Source organism: Panthera onca, chromosome A2, assembly GCF_046562875.1.
Source record: "Panthera onca isolate mPanOnc1 chromosome A2, mPanOnc1 haplotype 2, whole genome shotgun sequence".
Lineage (NCBI taxonomy): Eukaryota > Metazoa > Chordata > Mammalia > Carnivora > Felidae > Panthera > Panthera onca.
In genome coordinates this window covers 8133388-8155555 of record NC_138340.1, presented here as the reverse complement: position 1 = coordinate 8155555, position 22168 = coordinate 8133388, and the positions used below count along the sequence as shown (strand labels likewise).

The following is a 22168-nucleotide window of genomic DNA, read 5'->3' as shown; positions in this document are numbered from 1 at the left end:
GGTATGTGCTCGTGGCGAAAAGGGTACAACTTCAAGCTAATTAACAAAAAAAAAATCTCAAATCCCAGGGCCCAGAGCTGACATTTTTGTGTGCATCTTTGTAGATGTGTCTACATAAAGACACACATCCAGACGCGCCCCTTCACGTGGAAGGGTGCTGTAAATATTATCTACATGCCTTGCTACACATGCTGGCTCCTTGGCCGGCTTATTTTTCCCATTGACACGATGAGGCCATTTTCCTACGAGAATTTACCTCTGTGCTCTGCGTATTTTGCAAAGGACATGTGGTTTTTGTCAGAGAGAGAAAATGGAGCTTTCGTTCGGGTCTGCTGGATACCTCTAAGCTGCCTGCTCAGGAAACGAGGGCCCGAAGGGGACACCCCCCCCCCCGGGGACACCCCCCCCCCCCCCACCTCTGCTCCCAGCAGGCAGACGCCTGGAGGCAGGAGGGAGGAGGCCCGGCCGGAAGCTGTGCAGAAGGGGGCCTGACCCCGGTCAGGAGGGCCCCGCCCAGCGGTGCTACCTTCACCAGCTCAAAGGGAAACCGCTCGTGGAAGATGCGATTGATTCGGGCACCCCCGGAGAGTTCTAGCGTGTCCACTTGGTCTCCAGAGCCTTCGATCCTCTTTTCGAAGTCCACCCCAAACTGCTGGACCATCCTGGGGGTGGGAAAAGGAAACCTGAATGTCAGAGGGGAGGTTCTGACCCAGAATCATGTTCCAGGTCAAGCTGTGGCTTACACACTCTTTTCACTTTTTAGCACCAAGATGCATACAAAACGAGTAAGATACAGGGCTGCCGATGGCAAGCAATCACTATGTGCCAGGCCCATTAGGATTATTCATTCACTGAATTGGAGGGGGTTGGGTAGCATTATTACTCCCGTTTTGCAGACAGCAAGAGTGAGGACGGGGGAGGGGAGGGTCACAGCTTGGCAACTTCTGCCTTGATCAGGCAGAACTGTGAGTGAAAAAGCAGCCCCTCCACACAACTCAGGTGGATTCTGCCAGTGACTGCTGTGATTCCGTGGACAAGTGGCTTTGCCCCTCCGAGCCTCAGTTTCCTCATCTGCATGGTAAATCTCCGCATAGGGTCATTGTGAGGATTCAAGGAGTTTCGATTTTTTATCCACTCCAAGGAATCACCAATCCTAAGCAGCACTATTCACTGGTACCCCCACAAAAAAGAAAGAATGCAGCCAATTAGTGGTAATTCACCTAAAGCTTCTGAGTTCAGAAAAGTTAAAATGCTTTAATTTTTTTACATATTTATTTATTTTTGAAAGAGAGAGAGACAGAGCGTGAGGCGAGGAGGGGCAGAGAGAGAGGAAGACACAGAATCCGAAGCAGGCTTCAGGCTCCGAGCTGTCAGCACAAGAGCCCGACACGGGGCTTGAACCCACAAACTGCAAGATCATGACTTGAGCCGAAGTCGGAGGCTCAACCAACTGAGCCACCCAGGCACCCCTGTTTTGTTTTGTTTTTTTTTAAAGTGCTCCCATAAGGGGCACCTGGGTGGCTCAGAAGGTTAAGCGTCCGATTTCGGCTCAGGTCATGATCTCATGGTTTGTGGGTTCAAGCCCGCATCGGGCTCTGTGCTGACAGCTAGGAGAGCGTAGAGCCTGCTTCGGATTCTCTGTCCCCCCTTCTCTCTGTCCCTCCCCAGCTTATGCTCTCTCTCATACAAAGAAATAAACATTAAAAAAGAAAGTAGTAATAAAAATAAAGCACTGACGTGGTTGGTGAAATATGTTAATACCACACATGGGTCCTGGGAACCCGGCCCAACCCTTACAAAAGTCTCTGAGTGTTGCCAATGAGCCCTGTGATCGCGTGTGCAGCAGGGAAGTCAAGTATTTATTAGTGTTTGGTTTTCCTTAGCATTTCTAGTTGCTTTCCCAGCCTCTGGCACCATCCGTCTTAATCATTCCCGCCCCCAAAACTCTTGATCTCCAGTACTGTGCACAGTCTGCCCTGAACAGGAGCTACTGTGGTCAAGGGACCGACCTCTACTGGCCTCTACTGGCCCAAGCCCAGTTTGCTGGCGAAGAGATGTCCAGTTCTCGTGGGCAAGTCTGGCTGGTGCCGGTGAGAGGCCGGGCCTGGCCGCTGATGAATGGGTTCTCCCCGAACACCTGGCAGGGGGCAGGCGCAGGATGTCTCAGATCCCAAGAAGCTTTTGTCCCCCAAGAGATGAACAGTGTTAAGTCTGAGCATCAAAGCATTCTCACCCCTGAACCCACCATGCAGTGCTGCGTGGCAGAGGATGGGGGGACATCAGGGTTAGGATGTGGCCACTATGGGTGGTGTTCCTCTGGTGTGTCTGTGGGAGGAGTCATACGTGTGGGACCCTCTGCCTCATGAGCTGCCAGGGAATTTCTGGATCCCACTCTAACTAAGCGCCCAGGGTTCCTTGCAGGCCAGAAACCGGGAGTACGGAGGCAGGAGAAGCCTCGAGAGAGAACCTGGTATTGTGGGGCACACCAACCCTCGCCCCACCTCACAGCTGGGTGGCTTCAAATAGTCCCCATCAGCTCTGAGCTGGGCCAGTGGGCATCCGCTCAGGGTCAGGGTGAGAATTCCAAGAGACAGAGCATAAAAAGCTGGCACAGGGCCAGGCTCCCAACCCTGTTCCCCCATGTCTGTCCTCCCCACAGCCACCAGAGGGCGCCTGTCAACCCCTGAATCAGGCCGTCCCTCCTATGCTCAGAACCCTCCCTGGCTCCCACCTGACAGCAAAAGTCTGATTCCTCCCTGTGGCCCACAAAGACCTGAATGCTCTCTGCTCTGTCCCTTTCCTGCTCTCCCCTCCTCCACTCTACACCTCCTACACACTCTCCTCTCACTCGTTCTGTTCTGCCACATAGCTTCCTCCAACACTGCAGGGTGCTGTCCTGCCTCAGGACCTTTGCACCTCCAGGCCCCACCCCTGACCTCTTCAGGTCTTTGCCTGACTCTCACTGTCTCAGGGCAGCCCTCTAGACCATTCTATTTAAAAAAAATTTTTTTTAATGTTTTATTTATTTTTGAGACAGAGAGAGAGACAGAGCATGAGCAGGGGAGGGGCAGAGAGAGAAGGAGACACAGAATCCGAAGTGAGCTCCAGGCTCCGAGCTGTCAGCACAGAGCCCGATGTGGGGCTCGAACTCACGAACCATGAGATCATGACCCTAGCCGAAGTCGGACGCTCAACCGACTGAGCCACCCAGGTGCCCCTAGACCACTCTATTTTAAATGGCAACCCCACGCCCATCCTGGCAGCCCAGCCTCTTCCCGACAATAATATTTCACCATTTAACACACTATTCGTTTTCTTCTTTACTCATTTTCGGTCCCATCCCTTCCCTCCCTGCTTTCTGAGCATGTGGGGGCAGGGCTGGCTGGCTGCCCCACCCACTGTGGCGGCTCCAGTGCTCAGGACAGGGCCTGGCACACAGGAGGCTCCCCAAGGATGTCTGCTAAGTGAATGGATGGGTGGACGGATGGATGAGGATCGGCACCCAGCCCAGACCCAGGACCCCGCGGCCGGCCAGAGGCCCCGGCGAGCCAGGCAGAGGGTGGGAGACACGTACTGCAGCAAGGCTTTGGTTTTGCGAGTGGGGTCATCGGGCCGGAAGTTCTTGTACTCCTCCACCTCCTTCTCCAGGGACAGCAGCTGGCTCTGCAGCTTGCTCCGCAGGGCTGGCAGGGACTCCCGGATGTGGTTGGTCAGTTGCTATGGGACAGAGAGAGGCCAGAGGTCAGCACAGGCAGGATGCTGGGAAGGGGCAGGCCTGTTGCACTGGCAGGGGGCTGAGGACGAGATGGCCCCCTGCGCCCGGCGCACCCCCCGGCCTCGAGAGGAAGCAACAGGAGTCACACCCGTGCACGGGACCAGGAGAGGGGACACGTGCCGCCCCCAGCAGCGGGACGCCGTGAGCAGCCCCCTGGGCCTGCGCCGGGCAGATAACCAGGGTTTCCAGGCCACACGGCACACCGCGTGCTGACCCAGAACAGCCTCCCACGGGTGCTCCGGGGAGAGGCCCAGGGGGCCGCCAGTGGACCCACGTCCTGGAGGACTGGCCAGCGGGCCCCAGGACAACGGGCAGCTGTACAGACACAGGAACAGGCCCCAAAGCCTAAGGCAGAAACAGCTCCCCAGGGAAGGCACAGAACAGACGCAGGATGTGTGCTCCCTTCTGTGAAAGACAGGGAGAAAGTAAGAACATATTTTTAGTCGCGTGGACAGAGAGAAGGAAGCATCACAGGAAACAAATGTGGAAGAAAGGCCGGAGTGGGGCAGGCGGGTGAGAAGGGACACCTCTGCGGCCCCTTCTCTCCTGTTCTGCTTCCGAATCACGTGGATTTAAGCAGTCGCAAATTGTAAAAGGAAGCGGCACGGCAGATGAGGTTAGAGAACGAGCCTCAGGATGGGTGGGGAGAGAAAAAGTAAGGGGGAATGGTACACGGCACACAAATACAAGGTTGCTCAGGTGTCAAAAGAAACAAAGGGAAGGGAAGGCAAAGAAGGGGGGAGGGGGAGGGGAGGAAAAGGGGAGGGGGAGAGGGACAGGGAGGAGCAGGGAGGTGGGAGGAGGGAGAGGAGGGAGCTGGAGAAGGACAGGGAGGAAGGGGAGGGAGGAGGGAGGAGGGACAGGAAGGAGGAGGGGGAGTGGGGAGGGAGGGGAGGAAGACACAGACACAGTGGCCTCTCCAGGCCCTGAGTGTCTCTAGAAGGAAGCCCACTTAGTGGTGACACTGGCCAACTCCCAGGAAGGGACCCACCACCAGATGGGAAGAAATGAGATATTCACTATATTTGGGCTGTGGGACTTTTTTTTTTTTCTCTTAACTATAATAAAAGAGAGAAAAGAGAGACAGAGAGGGAGGGAACAAAACAAAAAGCCATAAAAGCAGCTAGTACGCTAAAAGCGGAAAGAAGCATTTTGCCGTCATCTGTCCTACACCAGACAAGAATTTAGAGTATCCCTCAAGCTTGAAAAAAGGTGTGAGGGAGCCTGAGGGTCCAGCTCAGCACACTCTGTGGCAGGATTCTGACAGTCCCTCTGACACCCTCTGTGGCCAGGGGCAGTGTCCCAGACCCCCTGTGGGGCCTGCATGCCTTCTGGGGTGGGGATCTGAGCCACACGCCCCGCAGACCTTCCCTCTGGTGTCCGATCGCGTCTTAGAGCACGAGAGCGGCCCCGTTTCGTTCACAGGGAAAACAGGGGACGGGGGGGGCCACAGCTCCCAAGAAGTGCCCCGATGCAGAGCCGCATCCCAGGAGGTCAGCCGGGCCCCGTGCCGGCTCCCACAGGAGGCCCCTGCCACCTGCAAGGGGGTTTTACTTCCTTTCCTCTCCCACAGCCCTCTGCCCAGGCCCACTGCTTCCTTTCCTGGAGGGCCCCTCCCACAGGGCACTTTCCTCTTTGCCCCTGAGCTGCCTTCTCTGCCTTCCTGTCCTGCACCAGCTTTTCATGGCCCGGCTGCTACCTAATACCTGATTGTGCATTCATCTGGTGACTTGTTCCGAATCTGTTCCCCGCCCCCCCCCCATTAGAAAAATGTCTTCCCCGAGGACAGAGCCCTGCTCTTGTGTCACCACTGCATACGCGAAGAAACGATTCACTGTTGCTCTGATGCCTTCCCACCTTCCAGGAAGCTGCCACAAAGTCTCAAAGGGGAAGGTCTCGCCACCCTGGATGGGCAAACCAGGACAGAACCTGAGGACAGGCAGCAGCGTCTGTGACAGTGAGACTCCGCAATCCCCCATCAGGGACTTTCCTCTCCAGAGAAGTCGACAGGGGCACAAGATGAGGTCATTAACATGTTACTAGCGGCGGCCTCTATGCACCAGGAAGACGAGAAGATGGAGTCAGTCTCCAAAAAGAGACGGCTGAACAGACTGCATTCAGAGACCAGTATGCAGCTGCGAAAAGGAGTGAGGAAGGGTTCTTTTCTGCACAGCCAGCACTCCAGGAGATACTGCTGAGCAAAAAAATCCTCAAAAGCAAGGGGCGGGGGGAGGGTGGGGGGCGCATGGCGTCATTTACGGTAAGAAAGGGAGAGCAGTGATTCTCGGAAGGTCCTTTTTGCTTCTATGGACAGAAAGAAACGCAGGCAGTACCAACTGTGGGGCCCCGGAGGTGGAAGGAAGGGGCAGAAGGGGGCACCTCGCCGCACGTGTATCGATACCTACGTTGTTCATAAACCCTATGAATGCATTCCGTGTAGAAAAACAAGAGAGCGGTAGAAAATGCAATACTGGAGCGGCCAGCACCTGGTACCTGCTGTGTTTCACGCAACGCACGCACTGAGCACTTAGCGGACGCCGCAGCCCTGGGGGGGCAGGGACGGTGATGGTTCCCAACTGACGAACGGACGCCAGAGGCTCAGAGAGGCTGGGCCACCCAGTCAGAGACTGGGGTGGGCTTCGGACCCAAGAAGGTCAGGCTCTACAGCGCTCCCGACGAGGTCCCGTCCAGCACTCCTGGCCACCCTGCCTCAGTGCCGGCCAGGCGTTTGTAACGTACGCAAACTTCTGGGTACGTGACTAGATCATTACAACGGTAATTAAAATAACAGGAACAGTAACCGTGACAGGAACAGTGCCACGACCCGCTTACTGCATACCCACTCTCCACCAGGCCCCGAATCAGATGTGGACTGAACTCATTTTGCTAAAACGCGCGCCGGCTCTAGACCGAGGCCAGCATCACTGTGGACTGCACCTGCACAAAATCCCGGCTGTACCTGGTTCAGGGTCTTCTGCAGGTGTGGGGTGCCCATGCGGTCAGCCATGTGCCGGTAGGCTGGGTGGGAGAGGAAGAACTTCCTCTCGGCCGCCAGTGCCGTGCGGATGTCCTTCTTGCCCTCAATGTCCTTCTGGCTGCGGTTCACCACACCGATGTAGCCTGCGGGAGGAGAGGGGCAGGGGCCGTGCCAGGTGAGCCGAGGTGCCCGGGATGCCCACCGAGGACCAGGAACGGGGCTGGGCCAGGTGCAGGCACAGACAGGGACCCTGTCCCACAGGTCACTCGCGGACTGGGCCACAAGCCCCACTCATTACTCAGAAACTGGGAGAACACAAACGCAGAGTGCGGTCCTGGAAAGCAACAAAAGTGTCTGCAGGAGAGGGGTGACGCCCGGCCTGATGTGAGGCGGGGGACGGAGAAAAGCTTTGGAGAAGACGAAACCCACAAACTGTGTTTTAAAGACAAGTGAGAAGGGGCGCCTGGGTGGCTCAGTCAGTTAAGCATCCGATTTCGGCTCAGGTCATGATCTCGCGGTCCGTGAGTTTGAGCCCCGCGCCGGGCTCTGTGCTGACAGCTCAGAGCCTGGAGCCTGTTTCGGATTCTGTGTCTCCTCGTCTCTCTGCCCCTCCCCTGCTCATGCTCTCTCTCTCTCTCTCTCTCTCTCTCAAAAGTAAATAAACACTAAAAAAAAAAAAAAAAATTTTTTTTTTTTTTTTTTTAATAAAGACAAGTAAGAAAACCACTTCAAAAATAAGGCCAAGTTAGGAATACCTCATCTTGCCTGGTATTAAAACCTGTTACGTTTGAAAAGGTTGGGTACATTGGGGCATGTATGCCTGGAGAGATGAATGGAACAGAAAAGAAAAAAGTCCAAAACCACATGAAGGGCAGGTGGGAACCAATGGCTAATTCCTCAGAGCCAACGGGAGGAAGGTGGATCACTCAACGGCCACGGCCAGCAAAGGAACAAAGTTGGTTGTGGGGGCGCCTGGGTGACTCAATCGGTTAAGCGTCCAACTTTTGATTTTGGCTCAGGTCACAGTTTGCGGGTATGAGCCCCGTGCTGGGCTCTACGCTGACAGCACGGAGCCTCCTTGGGATTCCCTCTCTCTTCCTCCTCAGCTCGTGCACACGTATGTGCTTTTTCTCAAAAAAAAAAAAAACAAAAAAAAAACACATTAAAAAAAGACACGCAAAAACCCAAGCTGGGTGCCTACCGAACCTAATCCTCAAGGGATCACAGATCTATACACACACCATGAAACTGGAAGAGAACACGGGTGGTTTTCAGAGATGACTATATTTGGGTTAAAATTTTCTGAGCCAAGACACAAAGAAAATGGTAACCGTGACCACGTGAGAAATGGGACATGCAGGAAGGGCTGGGAGACCTTCTCCTTCACAGGCGGCTTTCAGTACCATTTCGGAATTCTTCACACATGGGAAACACACATGGGAAACAATATGTACCACAAAGATGCTAGCATGAAGAGAAGATCTGCCACGTTCGGACATGAAGAGAAAGGGGATGGTGTTCAAAAAGCCAGAACAGTCTCGGGTCCCCGCGTGGGGACGCGAGGCACTCAGCACACCAGCAGGGTGGGTGAGTGGATGTCACAGGACACTAAGAACTGAGCCTCGTGGCTGACCCATGGTAGGTGCTCAACAAAGCAGACGCGGGGACTGTCATTCACGACTGCTGACATAACCAGAGTTGGAGAGGTGGACTGGGGACAGGTGCACACATACGTACATCCCCCCTGCTTAGCAGCAGGCGTTGACGGTCTCCCTTGGGGGGAGGGGAGTGGTGCCTGCCTGCCTGCCCTTATTCCCGCCCAGTCTCGTGCAGGCCCAATTACTTTTCATCCTGTCCGCGTATGTCACTATGTCCATTTTACAGATGAGCGGAAGTGACCAAGGGGAGGTCACGGAGAGGGGCAGCCGGAGAATCAAGAGGGTGAACCCAGACCTGTGGGAAGCCCAAGCTCGCTATCATCCACACGACAGCAAACATGCCAACCGCACGGAGCAGAGACAGTGGTCTGGCTTGGATTTTGGTTCCCGAAGGTGCGAGAGTTCTGAGTCTTTGGGAAGCCAAGGAGAAGGCGGCAGCTCGAGAGACTCGAAAGGCCACGGGACAAGAGGGGAACACCGAGGGAGGGAGGCTGCGGGTACAAGTCGGGAGCAGGCAGACAGAGCCGGGAGAGGAAGGGCTCACCTTCTTGGACACAGACAGGAAGGCAGAGGGCAGATGCAGACAGCAGTGAGTGGGGAGGAAGGAAGCTGAGGAGGTCTGTGTCACCTGGCCCCCCCAGCGGCAATGCTGAGCCCAGGTAGCATCCTTCGGGGACCAAGATTTAGGCCTAGTGTGTGCAGAATGAGCACGCGGTCAGGGGGCTGGGGGAGGGATGGCAGAGGGTGTGAGGACACGTGGAGTCCTCTTCGGGCTTCAGCACCAATCCTTCCTTCCTAAGCCTCCAACAGTGACTCACTCTTCAGCTCGGGATCCTGGCAGCTAAATGGGTGTTTGGGTTCTGCCCTGACCACGTTCCAGCCTCCCCTGGGGGCCCCTCTCATCACTCAATGTCTCAGCAGGGCTGGGGGCAGGTGGAAACCAGGTTTTCCCCATGCCTATCCCAGACATGGAAGAGGGAATGCCTAGGGGCAAAAGAAAAGATCTACATGGTCCTGGCAACACCAACATGCCCCTAGGTGCCTACAGCTGACAGCAGATCCCGGAGGGAAGGAATGGGGCACAAGACGGAAGCAATTAAGAAAACAACGGCTTAGCGGCACCTGGGTGGCTCAGTTGTTAAGTGTCCGACTCCAGTTCAGGTCATGATTTCACGGTTCATAGGTTCAAGCCCCGCATCGGGCTCTCTGCTGTCAGCACGGAGCCTGTTTCAGATCCTCTGCCCCGTTCTCTTTCTGCCCCTCCCCCTCTAGTGCACGCACTGTCTCTCTCTCTCTGTCAAAAATAAATAAATATTGGGGCACCTGGGTGGCTCAGTCCGTTAAGCATCCGACTTCGGCTCAGGTCACGATCTCATGGTGTGTGAGTTCGAACCCCGTGTCGGGCTTTGTGCTGACAGCTCAGAGCCTGGAGCCTGCTTCGGATTCTGTGTCCCCCTCTCTCTCTGTCCCTCCCCGGCTCATGCTCTCTCCCAAAAACACATAAACATTAAAAATATATATATATAACCAAACACCACCACCAACTAAAAGCCTAGATGGACACTCAACAACATGCCGCAGTGAAAAACAGGAATAACCTAACAAACAGGGATTGAGTAACAGCCCACACATCCTCCTAGAATGGATTCCACTGGACCCTCGGAAGTCGCTTTGAGGAAGGACCCTTGACAGTCGCCTGTCACAGGGAAATGCCCTGCTCTTCTGCTAAGTGAAATGGAAAAGTAGGTCGCAAAGTGGCATGACACTGGAGAGCTGGCATTCAAGAGCAGCTCTGTCACTTCCTAGTTTTTGAGAGCGGGAGCAAGGGATTTAGCTTCTCTGTGCCTCAGTTTATTCATCTATAAAATGGGGGTGGGAACAGAGCCACCTTGTTGGGACTGTTACCAGGATTCAATGGGCTGGTGTACATGAAGAGCACTGGGTACATAAGAGACACTTAATAAGTTTGTTTGTTTGAAAGAGAGAGAGAGAGAGAAAGAGAGAGAGCTCACAAGCATACCTGAGCGGGGGAGGGGCGGAGAGAGGGAGGGTGAGGATCCCAAGCAGGCTCTTCGGTGTCAGTGCAGAGCCCGAGGCAGGGTTCCATCTCGCAAACCATACAATCATGACCCGAGACAAAATCAAGAGTCAAACGCTTAACTGACTGAGCCAGCCAGGTGACCTGGCTATTCTCATTTTTTGAAAATAAAAATATTTAGGCTGCTCCTGTCAGAAGATCTGAACTTGATCGTAAACCCAAACCTTATCAGGCCTCCATCTCGATTTAATTACCAGTTTATAGGGAACTACAACTGGCCCAATCCCAAGTGTGGGACATGATCTGGTTTCTTACATCCACAAAAAAACCCAAAACCAAAACAAAAACAAAAAACAGCATAGGAGACACAAAGGGGCTGGTGGGGGAGCTGTTTGACCAGAACTCAGGTATTTGTGTGTGAAATGATAGGATGCCAAGGATTTGCTTCATAATCCTCCCAGCAAGCAAATCAGGGGACATTCAGAGATCGAAATTAGCCGTGTTGGTAACCACCGAGGCTGGGTCCATGGGGGCTCCTCGTACTTCTCTCCCTACTTTCGAGAAGGTTTTTAAAAATGTTCATAATAAGGGCACCTGGGTGGCTCAGTCGGTTGAGCGTCTGGCTCTTGATTTTGGCTCAGGTCATGATCTCAGGGTCTTGGGATAAAGTCCACCCTGAGTGTGGAGCTTGCTTGAGATTCTCTCTCTCTTTCTCTCTCTCCCTCTCTGCCCTTCTCCCCCGTTCATATTCTTTCTAAAAAATAATAATAAGGGGCGTCTGAGTGGCTCAGTCGGTTAAGAGCCCGACTTCGGTTCGGGTCATGATCTCGTAGTCTGTGAGTTCGAGCCCCGCGTCGGGCTCTGTGCTGACAGCTCGGAGACTGGAGCCTGCTTCGGATTCTGTGTCTCCCTCTCTCTCTGCTCCTCCCCTGGTTCATGCTCTGTCTCTCTCACTCTCTCTCTCTCAAAAATAAACATTAAAAACAAATTTAAAAAAATAATAATAAAATAAAATTTCCTTTAGAAAACTATTCCTAATAGGGGCACCCGGGTGGCTCAGTCGGTCGGGCATCCGACATCGGCTCAGGTCATGATCTCATGGTTTGTGGGTTCAAACCCCATGTCGGGCTCTGTGCTAACAGCTCAGAGCCTGGAGCCTGCTTTGGATTCTGTGTCTCCCTCTCTCTCTGCCCCTCCTCCATTCTCTCTCTCTCTCTTTCTCAAAAATAAACATTAAGGGGCGCCTGGGTGGCTTGGTCGGTTAAGCGTCCGACTTCGGCTCAGGTCATGATCTTGCAGTCCGTGAGTTCGAGCCCCGCGTCGGGCTCTGTGCTGACGGCTCAGAGCCTGGAGCCTGTTTCAGATTCTGTGTTTCCCTCTCTCTCTGCCCCTCCCCTGCTCATGCTCTGTCTCTCTCTGTCTCAAAAATAAATTTAAAAACGTCAAAAAAAAAAAAAAAAAAACATTAAAAAAAAAAAGGTTAAAAAAGTGCTCAGAGGGGCGCCTGGGTGGCGCAGTCGGTTAAGCGTCCGACTTCAGCCAGGTCACGATCTCGCGGTCTGTGAGTTCGAGCCCCGCGTCAGGCTCTGGGCTGATGGCTCGGAGCCTGGAGCCTGTTTCCGATTCTGTGTCTCCCTCTCTCTCTGCCCCTCCCCCGTTCATGCTCTGTCTCTCTCTGTCCCAAAAATAAATAAAAAACGTTGAAAAAAAAAATTAAAAAAAAAAAAAAAAAAAAAAAAGTGCTCAGAAAGCAAGCATGAAAATTAATAGAAATTATGAATCCTGAGGAACTTTTTGGGAGGAGAGCCACAAAGTAAGAACTAGTGGGAGAGGCCGGGCTGTGGATGACTTTGGTTTTCTTTTCCCGTAGGCTTGTTTATGTCCCCCAAGTGAGCAGGTGTTAAAAGTGAACGTATACACGTCAGAGGAAAAAGATATGTACATGGAGGCGTGAAGACAGAAGGGTTTGTACTGAAATGGAAAAGCAGTTACTCTGGGCGCTGGGGAAGCAGGCAATGCTGAGTGTTTATCTGTGCGTACTTCCTGGCATCTGCCCAGGTTTCGGTAACGATAAGGACAAAAACAAATAGCACCGGAACATATATCCAGCCGCTCCGCCCCTTGGCCCCCGGCTCCCTGCCCAGCCGCACCTCTTCTCAAGGGGAGCAACTTGTTTTCCAGGACGTCCCTGGCGTCAGTGCCTTCATCCATCAGGTCGAGCTTGGTGATGACGCCAATGGTCCGCAGGCCTGAAAGAACCCAGAGGTCAGAGGTCGCCGTGAGAAAGGAGTCCGGGCTGGCAGCCTGGGGGTCCCCACTTCTAGGCTGTGAGACCTGGGACGAGCCATAACGTCCCCTGCCTGGACCCCAGTTTCCCTCATGTCAAGAGAAGACAACAGCCACACCGATCCCAGTGGGGTGTCCATGAAGATCAACGTGGCTTGTGACACATGTTCTATCAGTAAATACTGGCCACCGTCACGGTCATTCCCATGATCTGCGACAGCGTCTTGCTGCTGTAGTGCCGGGGAAACCTCACGGAAACCCAAATCCCAGGTCAGTCTCCACGCTGTGCCGAGTCACCTGCCAAGTCCCAACATGATACGCAAACCCACGGCGACTGTTTCTAGGGTTACCTTTCACCTGAAGGCCAAAATTCCACTCTGGGAACCACCCCCATCGAATTCCTCCTGTCTCCGGGTCACCTAGACAAGGGAACCCTCCTAGCAAAGCTACACGCCTACAGATCAGTGCCCCTGCTGGCGCGGAAGGATCTTCTCCGTGCTAGTGCGTGTGTGGACGTGGATGTGTGCACGTGTGACGCACGGGAGGCCCAGAGAGACCTCCGGAGGGTGCCGAGGGGGGGGCAGCGAAGCACAGCCGTCCGCTCCCTGGGGCCCCTGCCCGTTCACATGCGGCAGTGTGAACCTCTGAGCCTCTGAGCCGGCATCACCTTTCTGGAGGGCAAAGCAGCCACAGCCGTGAACACCCACAAGGCTTGCCAGGGAGGGACGGGGGAGGCGGACAGAGTGCAGCAGAGGGATGTGACTGGGGCTCCCACTGACTCTATTGGAAATGTCGGATTTCACCGGAGGATTGTTTATGAAAGACCAGAAATGACCCAAATGCTCAAGAACAAAGAATGGGCAAGAGTGGCCCATTCGGTGGATGCCACATAGACGTGTCCCTATGAGACCAGAGAAACATGCACACACGTTGCGGAAAAAATCAGGAAAGACCACCCCGTTTTTTAAAACGTGAGTATCCACGGAAGAAGAAACTCTGAAAGGTTATTTACCAACCGTGGCCATTGGTGTCTCTGCGGCGGGAGGGGAGCGGTCACTTTTCAGGTTCTAGATTTTACAGTGTGGACATGTTGGTAACGGTGATGAATTATGAATACTTTAGAAGCCAGAAAAATGCTCTCTTCAAGGAAGAACGCCAGCATCAAGGTCACAAGTGACACATAACTGTACCCGTCCCCACTCTCTCACTGCCCGGTCAAGCCTCCGCGGTATGTGTCACAACCACACTCCGTTCCGTGGGACCGGAGTCGGGGCACAGGGAAGCCGTGGAGGGCCGGGGGCAGGGGCGGCCTCTCCCGGGAGAGCGTGCCTGCCCAGGACGACCACGGGGGCACAGCACGTCCTTCGCGGGACCAAGAGTCTCAGCGCGTAGCCCTCAACTCTGAGGAGCTCCCACTCCAGTGCACGAAAGGGCCGTCAGCTGCCTGCCCTCCCCGGCCGCCCTCAGGCCTGAGCAGGGCTGGAAACCAGGCAGTGGAGCCCCAGAGCCTGTCCTTCCCCAGCTCCTCCCTGGTCCCCGACTCCCTCCAAACCACGGAATGAGGCAGTCGGAGGGCATTTTCCAAAATGTATTTGAGTGTGTGTCCCACTCCACACAACCTTCAACACGCTCAGGGCACACCCAGCTGCCCACGGCAGCCACCAAGGCCACGGAAGGTCTGTCCCACCCCACCCTTGCCCCACCTGTCCTCCCTTCGGTTTGCTCTGCCCCGGCCACACTGGCGTCGTGTCCTGGGCACCCCAGGCTCAAATCGTGCCTAGCCTAGCTGGCATCGCTGTCCATTTTCCTGGGTTCTGCCTCTTTCTGTCGTTCATCATTCTGGTCTTGCCTGAAACCTCTCATCTTCAGAGGCCTCTGACCCCCCCTCCCATCCCAGCTACTCTCAAACGGCCTGATTTTCCTCTGGGTGCCCACTTCTGGCTGAAACTGTCCCACTTGCTTCTTTCCTTGCTGTCTTCTGTCTCCCCCGCTGGAATGTCAACTCCCCAGTGGCAGGGACCCTGTCCATTCTGTCCCCTGTAGGGTTTCCAAGGCCAAAGCAGAGCCCGGCACAGAGCAGGTACTTAACGGACATGTACTTAATAAATGGAAATGTCTGACCTGGAATGCCCCGGGCAACAGATGCCACAGTCCCTGCTGCTCCCTATCGCCCCACTGGGTTTCATTAGCTCATCACCCTCATACCCCCTCCCCCACCCCGCCTGGCCCCTGAGCAGTTACAGGGACTCTCCAATCCTCTCAGCACTCAGTAGTGCTACACGTTAGGATCGCTGGTGCCATTTTGACAGAGGGGACCAAGCCTCGGAGAAATGCCCAAATGCCACCCAAGAGCCTCCCGGGGGCAGCCCTCTAGCACTGTTGGCCCCGACGGGAGATGCTGTATCCCAGAAGGGCCTTTTCCTAGGGGTCATGTGCCAAAGGGAATACCAACAACTTGGAATCAAGGATGCGGGGCAAGTTGCCACGCTCGCAGGCACCCAGCAGGGGAACTTCCGGTGTAGGGCTCAGCGGTTACCTTGGGGGTCGACCTCCTTGGCCAGCTTGAGGGCATCTGAGTTGGCCAGGTCCATGTTGGCAGGGGTGACGGCGAGGATGAGACTGCTCTCCCGGCTGATGAACTGCAGGATCATGTCCTTGATCTGGTACTCGATATCTGGGGGCTGGTCCCCCACGGGCACCTTGGTGATACCCGGGAGGTCGATGAGGGTCAGGTTCAACACTGATAGGGAAGCCAGAGGGGAAGGTCATCAGACAGAGGAGGGGAGGCTCGCACAGCCCCACAGCTACCCAGCCCGCTTCTCCAAATGCTGGGGGGGGGGGGGGGGGGGGGGGAGGGGGATCGAGCCACAGGATCCCTCCTGTCCTCCAACCAGATTACACCCTCGGATCCGGTAGGTAGGTCCTCTTCCAGGAACCCCTCCTCCAGACGGCCTCTCTCTCTAGTGTAGTGATACAGTTTTAAATTGGGACATTTGCTGGAATTGCTCTCAGTGGCTAAATAAATTCCAGCCCATCAATTCAGCCATGACCAAAGGCTGTTGTTTACCAACATTTACCATAAAAAACAAGAAGATGCTACCCTGATAAGAGGGTAAGAGACACCCTCGGGAGATGTATCCGCACAAAAAAGTGGCAGTTTATATTATGCTACAATTTGAGTAAAAGTGGTAAAAGACACACATGTGATACACACGCATACATATTCATAATTATTCACTTAGGCATTAAAACATAACATCTATTTGTAATACTGAGGGCGGGGAGGGATTTCGCTACACACGCTTTTGTCATTTTTGAGCCATGTACAGGCATCATTTATCCAAAAATAAGTAAATGTAAAAACTACTCTCAAAGAACTCATACTGAGGAGTTAAGAGTCTGCTGGAATATTCCCCAAATGCCATCAGAGTTAGAAATCCACGCCCCAGGGCAGTCGTACATGGCGGCAGAGTTTTTAAACTCAGAACATTTTGCAGGGAAGACTGGCTTTCTGGCTCCTCTGCAAGCTCCAGAAGCCCCGGCTCCCCTGGGCTGGAGTCATTCTGCGGCCCCCATCTCCTGGAAGCCACGCTGCGGCCACCCTTTTCCCAGGAGCGCACGGCTGCAATTTGCCCCAGTCACCACCACCCCCAACCATCTTCCCAGCTGAGACTGATCCCTCGAAACCATGTCCCTGTCAAAAGTGGGAAAACAGGGGTACCTGGGTGGCTCAGTCATGTAAGTAAGTGGCTGACTTCAGCTCAGGTCATGATCTCACGGTTCGTGAGTTCGAGCCCCGCATCAGGCTCTGTGCTGACAGCTAGCTCAGAGCCTGGAGCCTGCAACCTGCTTCGGATTGTGTCTCCCTCTCTCTCTGCCCCTCCTCCACTCATGCTCTTTCTGTCTCTCTCTCTCTCAAAAATAAACATAAACAAAAAAGCGGGAAGACAGAGATCAAGAGGGCTGCGTGCGCGTGAAGAAACATGGAAGGGGTTATATTTTTCATCAGGGTGCTTTGGACCCGACTTCCCTCTGCCCCAGAGCATCTGTGCCTGTGTTGCCTACCGTGTGGCGAGTAGACCCGCAGGTTGATGGGCACTGGGGAGATGCCTTTGTTGGTCCCCGTGACCCTGTCGGTCTCCGCTTCGATCTCCTGTCGGACTTCATCAAAGTCTGTAAACTTTTTGGACTTACAGTGCAAAAACTCGGCATATTCTGAAAAAGGAAGAAGGAAGTTCAAAATGGGAGGGAGCAGCAGTCTTGCTGTGGGTAGGGGGCAGATGGCCTTCTGGGACAGGTGTCTTATCAAGCAGGGAAAGCGTGGCATTGGTCACAGGTGCTCCAGGAATTTGGGGAACAACAGAGTCGTTCTCGCAGTGAGTACTGGGGGGGGGGGGGGGGGGGGGCCCGCTTCTACAGGCCGAGTCTCCCACCAGACCTTGAGTTCCTCAAGGAACAAAACCAGTGAAGATTCTGTCCCTGGGGGATGGAAACTCTCTGTGAAGTATTTTGTGAAACCACGCGTCGTGACAAACTCCAAGAAAAACAAAACAAAAAAACCAACAGGTGGGTGTAACCAGCATCTGTGATTTTTTGATGAACAGAAGAGGAAATGCCGGCATGCGTCACCAGACCGCGGGGGGTGCCCATGTGATGAAGCTTCCGCTCTGCTGTTAGACGTGAGACTGGGTCCAGAGTCATGATGTTAGAACCTCCCTTGCTGTGGGTCAAAGAGAAGCCACCGTCCTAGAGGAGTCGAAGCTGCCAGCACTCTCCAGCTTGCCAAGAGCCCAGACGCACATCCATGGGACCCATCTGTCCTTCCTCCCCAAGACATGTGGCACAGTATGGAGAGGGAGACACCACTGTGGCCTCACCAAAGCCCGTCTCACTGTCTCTCCTCATCTGGCTGTTCACAGGGTCCCCCACCTAGACGTGAACCGCTCAGGAGAACCGCTTTCTGGGCAGGGTCTCATGTGGACACAGGAGGCCTCTTCATGCCTTGTGAGCCCAGGGTACCTACAAGCCATACTGATGCCGAGGTGCGGGGCCACAAGGAAGGGACTACCAGTTAGCGGCGGTCCCATCAGACACGGGATAAGGCAAGAATAAAATGTGTTCATCCTAAGGTGTAGGTACTGAGCCTACAGGCGTTCGCTGTACAATTCCTCGACTTTTCCCGATGTGCGTATTTTCATAGTAAATGTTGGGCTGGGGGCGGCCTGCAGGCTCAGAGACCGTGGCTCTGCAGTGACGCCGAAGAGATGGAAGGAAATCACGCCGGCAAACAGCCCAAAGAACCGGACTGCGACGGACAGGCCAAGAGGAGAACTAGAGATCGCCTCCACGGTCAGCAGGTCAGCAGGAGACGTGGCTACACACATCGCAGCACAGACATACCGTCCGCTGCGAAGGATCGGTACAAAGGATGGGGGCGGAGCCCTACGACGAGAGAAAACCGGGCAGGTCTAGAATCTCTCCCCAGACACAAGGCAGAAAGAAATGAGCACAAAGGGGGTCGCCACCCCACCTCCGTGACCTAATAAACCGTGGCCGACATTCGGCCCCTGCTGGCTCTAGCCAAGCCCTGCGTGTGGTCCCCTGTGCCCCTCGAGAGCGAATACCTTAGGCAGGCATCTGCATGATGCCCGTTCCACAGATGTGAAAACGGAGGCCCAGAGAGGTGAAGTGACTTGGCCCAAGCTCGGTGGGGGGGCTGGGATTTGGAGTTCAGAGAATCTGTCTCCAGGTGGTGGCTCTCAAGTCACGTGGCCTTTGTGAGGCCACCGGCAGGCTGTTAACCTCTCTGCTTCAGGGCAGGGGGACTCTGTGGGCTCGGATCACCGAGCACCACCTCCACCATGGGCGCTGGCCCTGGGGAACAGGGGCCATGAGGACACTTGCTGGAGGGTCTAGTCACAGCCCCTGCCCCGCCCCCATCAGCCGACCCAGTTCCCAAGGACAGTCGCGCTCTAGCCCTCCACAGGGACCAGAGGAAACGCTTGACTGCTCTTCCGGCAGCGGCCACCAGAAATGGCACAGTCCCCCAACCCCCCACAGCATACCTCAGTTCTCATCCGGCTCAAGGCCCTGGGCTCGGCACCCACCGGAAACGACCCCCCTTGCAGGAGCACAGCCAAGGGGAAGGGACTGGGGGCCGGGACACAGGCCCTCTCCCCTGTGCACCCTGCTCTTCCAGGCCCTGGTCCACCTCCTCCAGGGCCTGTTGCCTCTCCCGGGAAGCCCTCCTAAACTCCATGCCACCTGACACTTCATCCTGCATCTTGGGCCTCCTCCCCAGTCAGGGCCAGGTCACCCTGGGATTGTGTTTATGGGACCAGGACCTGCCGGCTATGGCCCCTAGAGTCCAGGGGCAGCCTCCCCTTCTACCAACTCCTTCATTGGCAGGATGTGAGACGGTGCCAGAAAACCATAGCTTCTTTTTTTTTTTAAGGTTGATTATTCATTTTTTCAGAGACAGACAGAGCGTGAGCGGGGGAGGGGCAGAGACAGAGGGAGACAGAATCCGAAGCAGGCTCCAGGCTCCGAGCTGTCAGCACAGAGCCCGACGTGGGGCCCGAACTCACGGACGGCAAGATCATGACCTGAGCTGAAGTCAGACACAACCGACTGAGCCGCCCAGGCGCCCTGAAAACCATAGCTTCTTCCCCAGGAAGCCAACAGGCAGCAGAAACCAAGAGGAAGTTTCAGGAGCCTGCTGGGCTCATCCCCCTCACAGCCCGCTTTACTGGGCTCCTTGTCACTTTAGAACCATATGCTGGATTCCAGCGTTGATATTAACATTAAAAAGCTTCCACCAAAAAAGGAAAAAATAAAAGCTTCCTCCAAGCCTGATTTCCCCCACAACACTGACCCTCATAAAGCCGGACCTCAGCCCTCATTTCCTCAGAACCATCTATGGCTCCCAGCTAACCACATCCCCAGCTCTGACTTCAACTCACTCTCCTCCAGCCACTCTGGGCTTCTGCCTCAGGGTCTTTGCACTGGCTCTTCTCTCTTCCTGCAGGCTCCCTCCCTCACCTCCTTCAGGTCTGTTCAAGTGTCACCTTCTCCAGGAGGTCTGTTCTGGCCCCCACCCAAGATGACAAACCTCTCCAATCTCTTTCCTCCTCCTCTGCCTTATGACCCTCCAAACATGGCTGCCTTCTAACAACGCTGACCTTCTCATCCTGTGTCTTTCCTGGCTCCCTATTAAAAGGGCCACCGTACAGGGCAGGGATCTGAATCTGCGCTATTCACTCCGTGTCCCTGGGCTTCCCTCTGAGTATACCTACTGAAGTGCTCAATAATTGTATGCGTGAGTGAATGACTACCAGAAAGATAATATGGTCCCTGGGGTGCTTGGGTGGCTCAGTTGATTGGGCGTCCCACTTAGGCCTAGGTCACGATCTCGTTGTTCCTGAGTTCGAGCCCCACATCAGGCTCTGTGCTGGGGGTTCAGAGCCTGGAGCCTGCTTCGGATTCTGTGTGTCTCCCTCTCTCTGCCCCTCCCCCACTCATGCTCTGTGTCTCTCTCAAAAATAAATAAAACATTAAAAAATAAAAATAAATAATAAATAAAATATGGTCCCTGCTTCAGCTCTATAAGGGGGCCCAACTCCAAGGCCATCAAGCTGTATATATGGGAGATTGGGCAGGGACGGGGGCACTGGCAAGGCCACCTGCTGTTTTCTCCTCCCTGCGTCCCTCCCTCCCTCCGTCCCTCCCTCTCTCTCTCTCTCTTCCTCCCTCCTTCCTTCCCAAGCTCTTCTTGACCATAGAGGCCCAGTCCTGAGCTGGGCTCTTGGTCTGGTGGGACGATGGATGCTGCACAAGCATGTCACGGCAGGTGCCACAGACACTCAAAAGAGACCCAACACACCAGAATCTGGAGGGTGGGGACCTCCTGGAGGAGGTAACACGACTCCAGCCCCCCGCCCTGCCCTGCCTGCCCCACCATGATGGAGGCAGGCAAGGGCAACAGTGGGCAGAGAGCATCCCTGAGGATGCTCTGGGCCCAGGGCATCTGGGGAAGGAGGGAAGGGGAGGGGGGCAGCCTCCCTGAGAAACAGGTGGGCAGGGCTTTGCCCGGGGCGCCACTGCCCTGTACTTGCCAGAATGCTAATGATTTTTTTAATGATCCCGTCTCAGAGAACAAGTCAGAGGCCTTAAGGCTGAGCTCAGAGTCTGGGATGACTGGAGACTCCCTCTCACCTCGTCCCCAGAAGCCATGCACCTCTGTCCCCATCCCAGCTGCCATGCTTGCTAGCCCTCGCTTGCTCATGCACAGATGACCCGGCCAGTCCAGTCCGGTCCCGCCGGTCCCTGTCCCCTGCTGTAGCACTGACAGCCACACACCCGCCACTGCTACCCTGCAGAGCCACACCCTTCCTCGGGAGGACGGGCAGCCCCGGGGGTTCCAGGGACCCGGCCCAGGGCCTGGAACACTCCAGGAGTGAAGCAATAACCTGGGCCCTTGTCCAGCACTCGTGCTGCTGACCCAGAGGCGCCAGCCACCCTCTCCCACCGCAGGGCTTCCCGCCAGCATCGTAACTGTGGGGACAGTGAATGCACTTCTGGCTTTTTTCTAGAAAGAGGCTCTGCCCTCCCTCCAGGACTTGTTCCCTCATCTCCTTCAGGTCTCAGCTCTAAATACCTCCTCCGGGAGGCCCACCCAGACCACCTGGGACCCAGGAGATGCCCTGGCACTTTGCCCTCTCTTCCACGGCGCTCCTCGCACCGACACACCATGTGCTCAAGTGTCCCCTGCTAAGGCTGGAGCTGCAAGTGAGCACTTAGCTTCCGTCACCACTCTCCCCGGTGCCTGGTGCCTAGTGGCTGTCTAATAAAACTTATTGAGGGACCTATTAAAAATCATTAGGTGCCACAGCCTAGGAGGACATCACTCTCTCGAGTCCCAAGTATGTCCCCATTGTGCTAAACAGCCAATCCCCACATTGGGCATCTCCCAGGCCCTTCAAGAAAGTGTCCTCAAGAGGCGCCTGGGTGGCTCAGTCGGTTAAGCATCCAACTTCAGCTCAGGTCATGATCTCATGGTTCGTGTGTTCAAGCCCCGTGTCGGACACTAGTGCAGAGCCCGCTTGGGATTCTCTCTCTCTCTCTTTCTCTCTCTCTCTCTCTCTCTCTCTGTCCCTTCCCCCACTGGCTCATTTCAAAATAAACTTAAAAAAAAATTTTTAATTAAAAAAATTTATTTAAAAAAAAAAAAGAAGAAGAGCCCTTAGAAGGCAGATGACGAGTACATGTGTCCACCCTCTGGGTATCAGACCACCCAGGGCCCAAGGAAGCAGCCCCATGACAGTGGCCCGGTTCCCTCAGGCCTGGCTTCGTGAGGGGTCTTAGGGCCCTCCTGTTTTATTTTTATTTATTTATTTTTTAAAATTTTTTAACGTTTATTTTTTTTTTTTTTTGAG

At 54.7% G+C, this 22168-nt stretch overlaps 1 protein-coding gene across 9 annotated transcripts in view; it reads right to left on the bottom strand.

Annotated features, from left to right (window-relative positions):
- DNM2 (dynamin 2) overlaps window positions 1-22168 on the bottom strand; it is an 89106-nt gene that overhangs the window by 27734 nt on the left and 39204 nt on the right. For all 9 annotated transcript variants that reach the window (XM_078443398.2, XM_078443395.2, XM_078443392.2 and 6 more), the window contains 6 exons: window positions 16800-16949; window positions 15271-15474; window positions 12599-12697; window positions 6735-6895; window positions 3575-3717; window positions 527-662 (listed from right to left, as the gene is read on the bottom strand). In XM_078443398.2, the coding sequence (XP_078299524.1) occupies window positions 527-662; window positions 3575-3717; window positions 6735-6895; window positions 12599-12697; window positions 15271-15474; window positions 16800-16949 (893 nt within the window). The remainder of the gene's footprint in view (window positions 1-526; window positions 663-3574; window positions 3718-6734; window positions 6896-12598; window positions 12698-15270; window positions 15475-16799; window positions 16950-22168) is intronic.